General features: G+C 40.9%; 1 protein-coding gene across 3 annotated transcripts in view; it reads right to left on the reverse strand.

Moving 5' to 3' along the window:
• Positions 1–15,538, reverse strand: part of CUL2 (cullin 2) — a 174,250-nt gene that overhangs the window by 15,017 nt on the left and 143,695 nt on the right. For all 3 annotated transcript variants that reach the window (XM_089668711.1, XM_089668710.1, XM_089668709.1), the window contains 4 exons: positions 12,757–12,834; positions 9,833–9,899; positions 8,534–8,736; positions 7,903–8,004 (listed from right to left, as the gene is read on the reverse strand). In XM_089668711.1, the coding sequence (XP_089524837.1) occupies positions 7,903–8,004; positions 8,534–8,736; positions 9,833–9,899; positions 12,757–12,834 (450 nt within the window). The remainder of the gene's footprint in view (positions 1–7,902; positions 8,005–8,533; positions 8,737–9,832; positions 9,900–12,756; positions 12,835–15,538) is intronic.

Consider the following 15,538-nt stretch of genomic DNA (forward strand, 5'->3'; position numbering starts at 1 on the left):
GTGTTGGGCCTATTTATCGCATACCAGGGATCATGGATCAGTTTGAATACACCAGAATACTTGAAGAGGTCATGCTGCCTTATGCTGAGGAGGAAATGCCATTGAAATGGGTGTTCCAACAAGACAACGACCCCAAACACACCAGTAAACGTGCAACATCTTGGTTCCAGACCAACAAGATTGACGTTATGTAGTGGTTAGCCCAATCCCCGGATCTTAATCCAATAGAAAACTTGTGGGGTGACATCAAAAATGCAGTTTCTGAGGCAAAACCAAGAAATAGAGAAGAACTGTGGAATGTAGTCCAATCATCCTGGGCTGGAATACCTGTTCACAGGTGCCAGAAGTTGGGTGACTCCATGCAACACAGATGTACAGCAGTTCTCAGAAACAGTGCGACTACAACTAAATATTAATTGATTCAAAGGAAAGCAAAACCTTCAAACATTTTTCAGTTTATATAGTGAATGTTTGAGTTTCTAAAGAAGAATACAAACACTGATTTTTTTGAACAGTCTAATATTCACTTTTTTTTTTTTTAGAGGAACAACACAAATTTGATCTATTTTTCTTCATGCTTTGATTTGGAATAGAATGTGTAGTGTTCCCAATGCATTTGTATGTATGGAAATAAAAGCTATTAGAAGGATTTTGAGGTTTATTCACTTTTTTCAACACACTGCTATTATTTTGAACACAACTGTATGTTCAGAATTAAGCAATCACATTCACAATACTGTGAAATAGGAGTCAGTACACACCTGCCATCATTTAAAGTGCCTCTGATAAACCCCAAATAAAGTTCAGCTATAGTTCTAGTAGGTCTTTGCTGACTTTTTCTTAGTTGCATCCTACAGCAAAAGCCATGGCTTTGAGAGCTTCCAAAGCATCAGAGGGATTGCACTGTTAAAAGGTATCAGCCAGGAGATAGATACAAAAGAACTTCCAAGGCATTAGATATACCATGGAACACAGTGAAGACGGTCATCATCAAATGGAGAAAATATGGAGCAACAGTGACATTACCAAAAACTAGACGTCCTTCCAAAATTGATGAAAAGACGAAAAGAAAACTGGTCTGGGAGGCTTCCAAGAGGCCTACAGCAACATTAAAGGAGCTGCAGGAATATCTGGCAAGTACTGGCTGTGTGGTACATGTGACAACAATCTCCCGTATTCTTCTTATGTCTGGGCTGTGGGGTAGAGTGGCAAAATGGAAGCCTTTTTTTTTTTTATAAAGAAAAACATCCAAGATCGGCTAAATTTTGCAAAAACACATCTGAAATCTCCCAAAAGCATGTGGGAAAATGTGTTATGGTCTGATGAAACCAAGGTTGAACTTTTTGGCCATAATTCCAAAAGATATGTTTGGCGCAAAAACAATACTGCACATCACCAAAAGATCACCACACCCACAGTGAAGCATGGTGGTGGCAGCATCATGCTTTGGGGCTGTTTTTCTTCAGCTGGAACTGGGGCCTTAGTCAAGGTAGAGGGAATTATGAACAGTTCCAAATACCTGACAATATTGGCACAAAACCTTCAGGCTTCTGCTAGAAAGCTGAACATGAAGAGGAACGTCATCTTTTAATATAACAACGACTTCCGAATCAACCAAGGAATGGCTTCACCACAAGAAGATTACAGTTTTGGAATGGCCCAGCCAGAGCCCAGACCTGCATCCAAATGAAAATCTGTGGGGTGATCTGAAGAAGGCAGTGCACAGAAGATGCCCTTGAAATCTGACAGATTTGGAGTGTTTCGCAACGAAGAGTGGGCAAATATTTCCAAGTCACGCTGATATACCCAAAAAGACAGAGTGCTGTAATAAAATCAAAAGGTGCTTCAACAAAGTAGTTTAACCGCCTCCCGCCTGCCATATAAGGTAATGGTGGCCGCAAGGGGGTTCTCTCGTTCTGGAAGGACGTCATATGACATCCTCCCATTCTAACCGCGCATGCGCGGCTCCGGGAGCACGCGGCGATCGGTAGTGCGCTGTGTCCCTTGGACACAGCGGATCACCGGTCAATGGAAAGAGCCGAAGATGTCGGCTCGGTCATGTGATCAGCTTTGTCCAATCACAGCTGATCGCATGTAAATACGGAAATGCCGGTTATCGGCATTTCTCTCGTCACGAGCTGTCACGCTGACAGTTCGTGAGGAGAGCCGGTAATCGGCATCCCTCAGAGGGGACATGTGCACTGATCATCAGGGCACTGATGATCAGTGTAGCCCCAGCAGTGCCACCTGTCAGTGTCCATAAGTGCACATCAATGCCACATATCAGTGCCCATCTGAGCTGTCTTTCAGTGTCACCTATCAGTGCCAGTCAGTGCTGCCTATCAGTGCCATATATGAGTGCTGCCTTTCAGTTCCATATATGAGTGCTGCCTTACAGTGCCCATCAGTGATGCCTGTCAATGCCCATCAGTGCCACCTATCAGTGTCCATCAGTGCAGCCTATTAGTGCCCATCACTGCAGCCTCATTAGCGCACATCAGTGAAGGAGAGAAATCACTTATTTACAAAATTTTAAAACAAATACGAAGAAAAACGTTTTTTTTCCCCCAAAATTTTCAGTGGTTTTTGGTTTGTTTAGCAAAAAAATATATAACCCAGATGTGATTAAATACCACCAAAAAAAAGCTCTATGTGTCCACGCTGAAAGCTGAAAATTGGCCTGGGCAGGAAGGGGGTAGAAGTGCCCTGTAGGCAAGTGGTTAAGGGTGTGCACACTTATGCAACCATATTATTTTAGTTTTTTTATATATACTTCCCTCCACCTAAAAGATTTCAGTTTGTTGTTCAACTGAGTTGTACAGTTTATAGGTCACATTAAAAGGTGGAAAAAGTTCTCATATTATTTCTCTTTGTCTCTTTTTTTTACATCACAGAAACCTGACATTTTACCAGGGGTGTGTAGACGTTTTATATCCACTGTATTTAGTGGGTTTGCTTCAGAATTAAATGTAGTGGACTTTATAGCAAATGTCTTTGGTTTCCATAAAATTTTCCAGAGAATTTTCCTTGTTGCCCAGAGCTGCTCATTAAACCCAAAGTAACTCTAGGGAAGAGCTGTGATGGAGCCACCCTGAAATACTTTCACACACTCACATTTGCACATTATTTTTTCTTCCAGTCACTCTTTGATGTGCAGTCATATGGAATAGTTTTACAGTTTGCCAAATGTGTGATCATCAGTAATCCAAAATATGAATCACAAGTTTGCTTGGAAAGATTTCATGAGGAGTTAATGGTACTGGTGCTTCTAACAGGTTTGGGGCGGGGGTGTACTGTGTGTCCATGCACTTAAAGCATTAACACTACACAAGATTTAACGGGGGCAGATCATCCAGAAGTGGTCAAAGGACAAGGATTTCAGAGAGATGACCTGTTCTGCACTTGAAACAAAATCATTTGCAGAAGAATGAGTCAGTTTGGGATGAAGTTAGAACACAGGATGTTGCCCAACTGCTTCCTGGGAGACCCCTGTAAACCAAATGTGTGTGCAATGGGAAGTATACTATATCTAGGCAGAGTTCTTGTAATTTTTTTTTTTACTTATTCTTTGTTATTTATAATAGACACACAATTACTGACTTAAATTCAGATATCTACAACTTGAGTGAACATTTAAAGTGGTTGCAAACCTCTGAAATGAAGAAATAACAAAGCTACATTCAAACAACAAACTGAAGTACTTGGGGGTTTACATTACGCCGGGGCTTGACAAATTTGCTTTGAATCTATGAGCCAGCTAACAAAGTTAGGAGCCAGGTGGGGAGGCAGCATGACAGGTGGGAGGCAGTAGGACAAGATGGGGGCCGCGTCACTGGTAAGGAGCAGTAAGACAGTGTCAGTAACACAGGGAAAGTGTCACGGGAGGGGGACAGCATCACAGGAGAGGGGAAAGTGGGATAGCTGGGGGCAGTGGGACAGGACAGCAGGACAGGTGGGGGGCAGTGTCACAGGAGGGGGCAGCAGGATAGGAGGGGAAAGCGTCACAGGAGGGGGGCAGCGGGGTGTATGTGTAACAATAACAGGGTATAATTCCTCCCATTGATACCAACGAATTACGGAATTATTCCCCAACCCCCCCACTATTCCTCCCACTGAAAATCCATAGAACGTCAGTGTCTCCACCACCATACAGTGGTCCCACTTCATTTCTCCTCCACTGAAGCTTGCACACCTCCACCCCAAACTGCATACTTCAGTGGAGCAGGAATGAAGTGTGCCTACTGTATGGTGGTGGAGACACTGCGGTTTCCTGGATTTCGGTTAAGGGTGGAGGTGTGCATACCTTAGTAACTCTATATGATCATACTTTGCTGCTTACCAGATCTTGATGTAAGAGGTTAACCTGTTGCACCTTTAACAACCTGGAATCCACTTCACTCCCTGCAGCTTGAGCTTCACATGTGCACTGGAAAAGGTGGGCTGGCTATACCCCCTCCCCAAGCCCCACCCAAACAAAATACAAGCCTTACAGCAAGCTCCGCCTCAGGGATTTTTTCCACTCCAGAGTGAGTTCCCGAGCACAGTCTGATCAGCTGCTGGATGGGGAGGGATCTCTGTCTCCAGGAATGAGGAATGAGCACACCACAATGTGAAACACACTGGCTGTCATGATTCTGCACCTGACAATAAAGAGTGATTCCTGAACCCCGCTTGACCGCTAGAGGAAGGGATCTCTGTCTCCAGCATGGGCCTGAAGTGAAACACACTGCAGGATGCTGCACCTGCTGACATTGTCACTGTCCGTGACCAGCCATGATCAGCTGTGATCAGCCCGGGACAAGATCAGTTCGAGACAGTGTTTGACAGTGTTTCCCCTTCCCCCCGTCCCCGATGATGGCCCTGCTGACAGTGGGTGGGCTGGCGGGGGCCCAGGTGCCGACATGGTTTCTGTTCAACATGGCGACCTGGGATTTGTCAAGCCCTGCATTACACCTTCTGTCTCTGGCAATTTCAGAGAGACTTTTCCCCCTCTGTTGGCAGTGATTCGTTCTGACCTTAAGCAATGGTTTTCCCAATCTTTTACTTGGTTAGGGAGGAACAATATTTTGAAAATTGAGGTTTTTACTGGGCTACTGTAACTTTGGCACGCCCTCTCGGTTCATGTCTCCAAGGCTTTTCTCCATTCGGTGAAAGCGGATTTCACCCTAATAAAGAGAGACCACGTCTTGTTCTTCACCCACAAATCCACAATCTCGAAAATTGTTGACCAGATAGTAAAGGGTACCAACAATGCTTAATAAAATCTTTCCAACTATATCGCTGAAATGTTGCAGGTGACAAGAGTGAGGGACAGTTTATCACACTTTCTAACAAAGCCCACTGGTAAGCCCCAGGGAGACCGTTTAGAAGGTGGTATTCGAGCTTACGGGTTTTCAGCTTGAAGACCACTCTGTGGCCTTCTTACTACAACTTGACTAATACAGCTAGAGTGTGTGTAGCTCTAAAGTGAAAGTGTACTAAACCTCATTCGATGGTTTGCTCTAATTAACGAGATTCAACTGATGGAGGAACTCACTGCAACTTTAAAGCCAAAAGAGGAACAGCAGCAGAAGACTTGGTTTTACTGGACTGCTTTTTCTTATTCTCTCTACTACCACATTTTCCTTGATGCAGATGGCTAGATTAGAATGGATGTGGAGGGCTTGTCATTTTTTTTTTTTTTATTTCTTTCGCTCTCTGTTATGGTTAATGTAGCCAGTTGTTGGTTTTGCTTAGTTACATTTAAAAATGTGGGTCCTTCAACATAGTTGGATCTGTGCCTGCTTAGGTGGGTGGTGGTATTTTGCGACTCTCACTTCCTTTATGGTTGGTTTGCCTGTTTAGTTGTGCACAACGTGTATTTTGTTGATTGAGCTCTAATATTACAGATCTTGTCATTGTTCTATCCAGATAAGGGAATTGGGGTATTTGTGATGGTTGATATCACTACTCTGTATTATTTGGCTATGCGGTTCGATTCAATAAAAATATATCTGCATGAGTCACTTCTGACAGTCTATGTGGATACCAGACAATGCTGGGAGACAGCCTTGACCCTCCCCGTCCCCCCCACCCCAGAACAAAGCAGGTGACAGCCTCAGCCGTGCATGTTTCCCCAGGAAATTGTGCAGATGATTGTGTCTCTTTTCCCTCCACTTAGGTCTGTGTATGACAACAGATCCTGTCCCCTGCATTCTGGAGCTCAGAGATGCTGTCTAAATTCTACAGGGACAGAGACAGGGCTCTAGATAAACAGGTACAACTAAAGTAGGATGAGTTGTTTCATCTCTGTGAATCACCTAGGGCTAGTCAATTTATTGGGTTAACAGTATGTAAAGGTTTATAATCACTTTAATAGAAAAGTGCTTTTTTTTTGGTGAGTGCATATTTTGAGTTGCTTTCACACTTTTTTTTTTTTTTTTTTTTAACAGTTTTCATGTTTACAAGGTTTGTTTTCTGATTTGTAGAGGGAGTTCTCAGTTGGTCAGTGCAATTACTTTGTCTCTTTCAGTTTATTACCCAGAAAGGCTTCGTCTGTGACCCTCTAAAACTTAATTTCACTGTCCTTGGGGCCTGACTTCGTAAACCCTGCCAAATGCCATTCCACTGTCCAATAAGACTGAAACAGTCACCAGTAAAGAACTCCTTATACTGGACAGCGGAATGGTAGAGCTTATCCACAAAGACCATTAAAATCAGGCACCTGTAACAAAATTAAGCCAAAAGCTGGCTATACAATTTTTTTTTCTAGCAGGCAGATTCCTCCATCCATACAAATTGGGTGTGAAGGAATTCACCTCATTCAGCAGCTGATTGACTGCAGCTGTTGATGACAAAAATTTTCCAACATGTCCTTTCGACGGAATTTGATCAAATGATCAACTTCTATCAAGTGGGGATGGCCATATGCGCATCAAAATTCACCTGGAGCCTGCTGAACTAGCCACATTTTGATCAGGAAATTGCAAGGTTAACCTACATAAGAGGATTCTAAAATAATAAATGGTAAGTGGGCATCTTGTTGCTGGGAACTTTTTGTTTCACTTTATTGGCACATCTCCATTTCAAAAATGATTCTGAACTTGGAATGTCCACTTGTCACTGTGGTGGTACTGTGAAATGGTTACTCTTGGAGGATAGTTGGGCAGTGCTCTTCTCTCTTTATTCTTTTTTCCATCCTTTTGGGAGCATTTGGGAAACAGTGGCTACATTTATGCTTTTTGTTTTTATTAATTGGCAGTTTTTCCATGTTTTGCTCCAATGTCGGGCTATGCATCATGCTCTATTTTAGGCAGAGATTGCTTGCTCTCTCGAAATGCGTCAAGTGCTTGCATGATTGAACTTCATCTCCTCTACCTGTGCATTTATTGTAACAGACATGTAAGCTATAACCGCCATATGGTGTATGTCCATGTGACTTAATATTTTATGTAAAATAAAATATGCTTTTACATAAGTTTTCTACAAATTGAATAGTTTTATTGATTTCGTCTGTGCCTTTAAAATCTCACAAAAATTGGGTTTTCCATACATGCTTTACAAGGGATTATGGCACTTCTTGTTACCACATCCGTTGCCTTTTTATTTCTCCCTACAAGGGAGCTACTGTAGAATGCTTTGTTGATGCCGGGCAACACTACCCCTGGGTGCACGTTATGCATCTACTTAGATGCCTGTGAATATTGCAGCTCATTGCTTTTTAAGCTATTGGATTTGGTTGTCTTGTACATACTTTCTTACATAGATCATTGGCATGATTTTTTTTTATATTACCTGTATCCTGTCAATGGACTGAAATATTCCTTTGTACCTGAAGCCTTTTACATTGTATATTATGGATACTGTCTTGTTATAATAAAATACATTTTGTTTAAAAAAAGAAGAAGATGAACAAAAACTTACTTGTGGTGTGTCCTTCTGCATTGGTGTAGTGATTTTAAATTTTGTCCGTTTACTGCTGAAATTCATATTTAATAAAAACGTTGATTCACTATCAACATCTTCCTGTAATGGAGACAAAAATGTTGTACAAAGGTCAGGGTTATCTACATTCTGCTACACTCACCAAAATGTGAATTTCTAACCAATGTTACGAACAATATTTAAGCAATAAGCTGCAGGCTTCACCCCTGCTTTAGAATCCGCCACATATCTCATGCATCATTAGAAACCAAGGTTTGATTTTGCATGCACCACAACCCATAGGTGTAAACAGGTATTGTAATCTAACTATTCAGACATAAAGATGCTGAAGAGACACTGTGGGGTTTTGTGACCCTGTACAGCTGGATACACACGGATCGAAATTCATCCCTCCGATTGAAAAAAAAACAAAAAAAAAAAAAAACAACACTATGCGTGTATACCCAGACTAAATCCATTAAAAAAATGGAAACAGTGGACAGAGGGGCTCTACTGGCATGGCTTCTACAAAGGGTCAGCTATAAGGATGACATTTCTAGTTGTCCTGGAAATCCTTTTTCGGTAGATGTACAGTTTATTCATAATAAATATAGAAAGTGACAGATCAGACCTTTTCAGAATCATGGTTGATCATCTTGACATCTAGTAGAGACTTGATAGTTTTTGTCAGCTCTTTCTCATTCATCTGAGTGCTGTCTTGGAGTTCCTTATAAGTGACAGTTTCACTGTTGTTGAAGGCTAGTAGGACAGCCATCTGGTATGTAGTGACCATCGCTACATAGGGTTTAGACAGGTAGTTCATTTTCACTTCACCTGTTCAGAAGAACACATTTTTATGAACGCACAGAACAAATAATTACATGGATCTAATATAAATCTACATAGTAAAAGGTCCGTCAAATCTAAACTGAAAGGATAAGTTCACCTTTTAAAACATGTTACACCCATATCTAGGGTGTAACATGTTCTAGCATGTCTACACAACTGATAATTTGGATAACTTGAATTTAAATCTCACCAGGGACATACACCAATCAACCATAACTTTATAACCACTGACAGGTTAAGTGAATAACATCGATTACCTTGTTACAATGGCATCTGAAAGTTAGTTGGGATATAAGCAGCAAGTAAATATGTTGTCCCTGAAGTTGATGTGTTGAAAGCAGAAAAAATGGGTACCATAGCTGCAGACTGGTCAGGGTGCCCATGCTGTCAACATCCAAAAGCATCTACAATTGACACATGAGCATCAGAACTGGACCACGGAGAAATGGAAGAAAGTGGCCTGGTCTGATAAATCATATTTTCTTTTTCTTTTTTTCTTACAAAATGAGGAAGGCCGCGTACATATGCTTTGCTTAGCAGTGGAAGTGATGGCGCCAGGAAGCAGTGTGGAAAGAAGGCATGCCAGTGTAGGCAGTATGATGCTTTGGACAATGTTCTGCTGGGAAACCTTTGTTCCTGCCATTCCCGTGGATGTTAACTGGCAAGTACCATCTATCTAAACATTGTTGCTGACCAAATACATACCTTCATGCCACACTGCAAAAATGGTTCAAGAATGATCTGAGGAATAAAACGAGTTTGACTTGGCTTCTACACTCCCCAGATCTCAATTAAATCGAGAATCTATGAAACATGTTGAAAAACAACTCCAATCCAACTTAAAGGACTTAAAGCATCTGCTACTGATGGCTTGGTGCCACATACCACAGCATACCTTCAGAGGTCTAGTGGCATTCATGCCACATGGTCAGGGCTGCAAAAAGGGCACCTACACAATATTAAGTAGGTGGACATAAAGTTATTCCTGATCAGTATATATGAGCTACAGAAACATACTGATCAGTATATATGAGCTATAGAAACATGCTGTCACCATATAAATGCAAGAAAAAAACATTACCTGTACACAAGTAGTGCAACCACGTCAGCTTTCTGCCACTAAAGTGTTGGTTGTAAAATAATTCAAACTAAAAAACAAAAGTTATATATTTTATATATCCATATTTAAAAAGGGAGTTATATTCTTACAGCTTACTTTTATACTACTTTTACAGTACATGTAAGAAAGATCAAAATTATGTAAAATGTTAGCAATGTGTGTTAATGTTTTAAAAACCTTATTTCTATGTATAGAGAGTAAATATATATGAACATGAGGCCAGTCATATATGCTCATTACATATACAGACTTTGCCTACTGATTTGCACTTTACAGCTTCTTCTTACACAGTCTAAGTCAGCTGACTCACCAAAAACAATCCCTATATGGCTGATTTCATGATTACATTTTCCTTAATAGGGTACCCTTTGACCTCTTAACATGAAAATAAAAGGAAAAGACCAGCACTACAGAGTCTGATCCAGCCAGAGCCAAGCAGCATCCATCTTAATTTCTCAGTTGGCAGGTTGTGTATGTGCAGTTCTGCTCCAATGACATGATGTGGAAGCCATAGATCAGTACAATCATAGAATGTATAGATCTATGCGTTTCCCCATCATAATCTATGAAGCAAAACTATTAATGTGCAACCAGACAGAGCAGAAAACCAAAAAGACAGCTAGCTCTTGGCAAGGACAAAATAAGGTCCGATATCAATCTTCTATGAAGTATACCTTAGACAGGGCAAAGGAGGAAGGAGGAAGGGAAAATATTATAATTTCAATTTTACTTTAAATCAGACCTTTGTTCATGATCTCAACTTCCTCCCCACTGCTCCTTACCACCTCCACCCCCCTTTTTATTACAGATAGAGTTGGGTTTTTTTCAGCAATTTTTTTTTTTTGTGGCTGCTCAATTCCAAATTCATGGATGGCGTATCTGGCCATTGGCAGTCTCCTGGGACATAAAGGCCACAAATCCCAGGAGGCCGTAGAGCTGAAGTATTGCGGTTTTCACCCTTCAGAATCATTCAAGACCTGTAGTACATCTGGACATTCAGGAACAGGACAGGAATAAGAAATTGTTTTCAATGCTGTGCAAATGAAGAAGAGACAGCTAGCTCCCAATTACTGGAGATTCAAGATAATGGCAGGAAACAGGACATGTAGCAGAAGTAGCAGGTAAGAAAAAGACAAAACAGGATTCACTGGGTTTATGAATAGGTGTTTACTGCATTAGATGTGAGTGGAATATGGAAAACAAATCTGAAAAGGCAGGGGTGAAGTTCCTCTTTAACCACTTCCCGACCGGCCGTTGTATATAAACGGCCGGACGGTGGCACTGCAGGGTCGGGTGGCCGTCTATAAACGGCCTCCCCGCACCCTGCTTGTGCGCGCTCCCTGGGAGCGCACAGCACCGCGATCCGGTGCCCGCTGTGTCCTCCGGACACAGTGAAACACCGATCGTCGGACGGGACCTCTGTACGAGGTCCCGATCATGTGATCACTGATTGGCCAATCAGTGATCACATGCAAAGTAGTAAGCAAGAGGTCACTTCTGACATCATTGCTTACTATGTGTGAAATTTGTGAATGATCACAGAGGTCACATGGTACAAGGCTATTCACAAAAGCCTTGTACCATGTGACAAGCTGTGACCAATCACAGCTCACTCAGTTCTTCTCAATGAGTACATGAATGCACACAGAGAGAAAGAGAAATGATTGCTTTTACATCCTATATGGGTGTAAAAGCAATCAGTGTAAAAAAAAAAAAAAAAATCTTCATCACCCCTCACAAGTAGTACAGTGTCACCATGGTGACACTGTACTGCTAGGGTGACAGTATGTAAAAAAAAATAAATAAATAAAAAATAATAATATAAAAAAATAAAATAAAAATGTAAAAAAAAATGTTTAAAAATTATAATTTTTGCTTATAAACTAATTTGGATTTTTTTTTTTTACTAAAAAGATAACGGAATAAATTTTGGCTAAGATTTATGATGAAATATTATTTATTTGCAAAATTTTATTAAAAAAACACTTTTCTTCAAAATTTTTGGACATTTCATTTACATAGCATAAAAAATACAAATCCCAGTGGTGAATAAATACCACCAAAATAAAGCTTTATCTATCTAAAAAAAATGGTAAAAAATTCATTTGGGTACAGTGTTGCATGACCGCGCAATTGTCATTCAAAGTGTGATAGCGCTAAAAGCTGAAAATTGCCCTGATCAGGAAGGGGGTAAAAGTGTCCGGTCTGGAAGTGGTTAATTGCTGGATCTGTGGAACTTTACCCATACCAACTTGATAAAAAATGTCCTTTAGTAAGTAACATACATTTCTCATGAATAATTATGCCACCAAAATTAGTGTGTGTGCTTTCAAGTGCCTCTAGCATTGTTCCTGTTCTTCTTGCTGAAGGCTGCCATTCTGCTGAAACCCAGAGCCCCTGAGCAGCAGTAAATCTTTAGGCTGTCAGTAGATCGGCCTCTATATTTTCAGCAGAGTGCCTAAAAATAGAGATCAAGTAAGTATGTGCAGAGCAGGGTGAGACAGTGTACCACTATATTTTAAACATTATAGGCAATTATTTTTAATGTTTTACATAGCTATACCTGCCAAAAGGGGCCAGCCTGAAGTGATCTAGCAGGACTTCATTTTCTGACTAAAGTTCCACTTTAATTTAGGATTATCCGTTCAAAACTGCTGTTTCTATTCTGGAAAAACTTCTTCATTAAAAACCCATTACCACCGCACTCATTCAATTTATATTAATATATTACGTTGAATATACCTAGACTGTAAATAACTTGCTCATACATATTGGTCCATATGAGAATGAGAATAAATTGAAAGAGAAAAAATACATACAAACTATTTTAAAAAATCTTCTAAGACATGTAATAGACACTTCTACACATCAAGGTAAACACTCACCATCTGAACACTCTTTTCCAGTTCCTGAGGGATGGCAAATGTGGAGGATGGGGCCTGAGTTAAAGGCCATGCGCCAGCCTGAAAGAAATTGTTACATAGGACATATTTAACTGTATATGCATGCTTTCATTCTGAAGAATTGGCATTTCTTTTTTTTTGTTGTTCTAATCACTCTTTAGTTATTTTTTCTTTTCTTTTTTTTTATTTCTTTAGTTGTACAATTTTAAATATTTTGGAAAATAAAATTATTGTATAGAATGGAATCTTTATACTGGACCATCACACTCTTTTATCAGGAAGGGAGGAGACAGCAAGATATGATGATGATAGATGTTGACAGTTATAGAATGTCCCACAGAGATGAAACTTCTAAAACTTTACAAGAAAGATCAAGGGTCCTTAAAGTAGAACTATAGGCAAAACTCTTTTTCCCATTATGGGTAGAGCAAGGGAGGGTTATAACCCCTGGCAGATTTATTTTCGCCATCTGTGTCCCATTGCGGAGATTCCCCTTCACTTCCTGTCCCATAGCGAAACAGAAAATGCCTTTAGTTATACTTTAAGCTGTCTAAACAAAGCACTAGTTCACTGTACTTTAGACTTTAAGGGGGCAAGATTGTGGCCAGTGGAAGGAAGAAATGCCCCAGAGTTGATAAGTAATGGGAGAAAAAATGGCCTGTGGTTAGAGAAGGGAGGAATAATGCCCCATTGGTGTTGGTGTCAGTGGGAGGAATAATGACCCTGTTGTTGGTCTTGGTAGGGAGGAATAGTGCCCCATCGCTTGTGTCAGGGAGAGGAATAGTGCCCCATTGCTTGTGTCAGGGAGAGGAATAGTGCCCCATCGCTTGTGTCAGGGAGAGGAATAGTGCCCCATCGCTTGTGTCAGGGAGAGGAATAGTGCCCCATCGCTTTACGATTTAACCTCAATATTTACAAACATTCACTATTAAAAACAGAAATGACTGCATTCTATTGACACTGGACTGGATTACAGTTAACTTTATGAACAAAAGTAAAGATGTGCTGCCCCCAGCAACCTGGAGTTTCAATTCATCTTGGTATGTATTAAAAAAGAAACAGAATAAAACCCCCAAAAACACAACACGGTGATGGGCTTAGGTTATAAAACGTTGCTATAAACAGTGCTATGTGGTAATAAATGAACCAATCTGAAACCAGCAATGCTGGTGTTTCAACATGCTAACATTGCATTCTATTTAACTGGTCCCTTGTTTCAACACTTCCAATACTAAAATGGAATGTTTTGTTAATCAATTTTCACAGTGCTTTTTTTCAGCGGGATCGTGGGGGAATGCAGTTCCGGAACCTCCAGTACTGAACGTATGCAATAGCAAGCAGTGCTGAGGTGTACTGGAGGATCTATTGATGCTGGCTTGTGGGGGATAAATTGTCAGTGAAGGGGATCTATTTTTGTGTGGTGGTCTATTGTTTTTGGGGAGGTCGTGTTGTTGGAGATCTGCTGTAGCTGCTGGAGGTCTATTCTTGTTGGGGTAGTATTTTGTTTTGGGGCTCCATTGTTGCTGGGGATCTATTTTTCTGCTTTTCTTGTTATCTCTAACAAATTCCATACAAATTATTTAGCACCACAAAAACAACACTTGGCTCTGTATTCTCTAAAAGGAAAGGTACTGGGATGTGGGTAGGGGGTGGAACCATGTGACAGTGCTCAGAGGTGGGTAGGGGGCAGAGACAAGAAGGGGGGATTTCCTGCACCTATCTTTTTACTAAAAAAAAAAAACATAGATTTTCATCCTCCCTCTTAGATTGTAAGCTCCCAGGATCAAGCCCTCCCAACCCTCTTGTATTGAACTGTATTGTTGCTGTATTGTCTCCCGTTATATTGTAAAGTGCTGAGCAACCTGATGGCGCTATATAAATCCTGTGTAATAATAATAATAATAATAATATGTTAAAGGGTCAGTTCACCTATACATATAGTATGTTGTAGTCTTAGACAGATGCAGGCATGCTGAGGCACTGCTGTCTTAGGGACTCTGCTGCAGCCATTATTAGGTTGTCTCAGTCTCTGTTGATTGTTTTTTTTTATGTTACATTACAGATAATGCTGCTGAGACAGTGAAGCTTGTCCTACCACAGGCAGAGTGACAGCTCATGATTTTTAGAGCCGACAGTGACATCTCTCCATTAGAATCTCTAGGAGCTATAAGAAGCCAGGTAGTTTAACTTGCTATTACCTGTTCAAAACTAAAATATCAGTTTAATATTAAATCCCCCTTTACCCTCTTGCCGCCCACATAAAGCATATGTGTGGTGGCAAATACAGTGGACTTTAACACCCACATGCTGCACATATCTGTACATGGGCGACAGAGGTTTCTGTACTGAGGCAGCACTCTCAGTAATCTCTAGTAATGACTGAAAGCTAGTGGTACTGGCTCCCAATCATGTGACCACTGTGACAACAAATGATCACATCATCGGGCAGACTTACCCACCCCACCAAGCACAATAACCTACTTAAAAGTGGAGTTCCAGTCATTTTTCTGTTTATTAAAAGTCAGCAGCTACAAAAACTGTAGCTGCTGACTTTTAATAAACACACACTTACCTGTTTCAGAGTCCAGCAATGTTCTCACCCACGCGGTTTCTTCACCCCTTCTTTCCGCCATGGTGCCGGCATCTCAACTCTGGGCACCAGGCTGTGACAGCTTGCAGCTTCACAGCCTGGTACCCACTGCACATGCGCAAGTCACGCCTCCTAATTGGCTTGGCAGTCTCCAGGGACCTGTGAAAGTTCCCA

This window comes from Staurois parvus, unplaced genomic scaffold, assembly GCF_062004578.1.
Source record: "Staurois parvus isolate SC_StPar_1 unplaced genomic scaffold, SC_StPar_1.0 ptg000061l, whole genome shotgun sequence".
In the NCBI taxonomy this organism is placed as follows: domain Eukaryota; kingdom Metazoa; phylum Chordata; class Amphibia; order Anura; family Ranidae; genus Staurois; species Staurois parvus.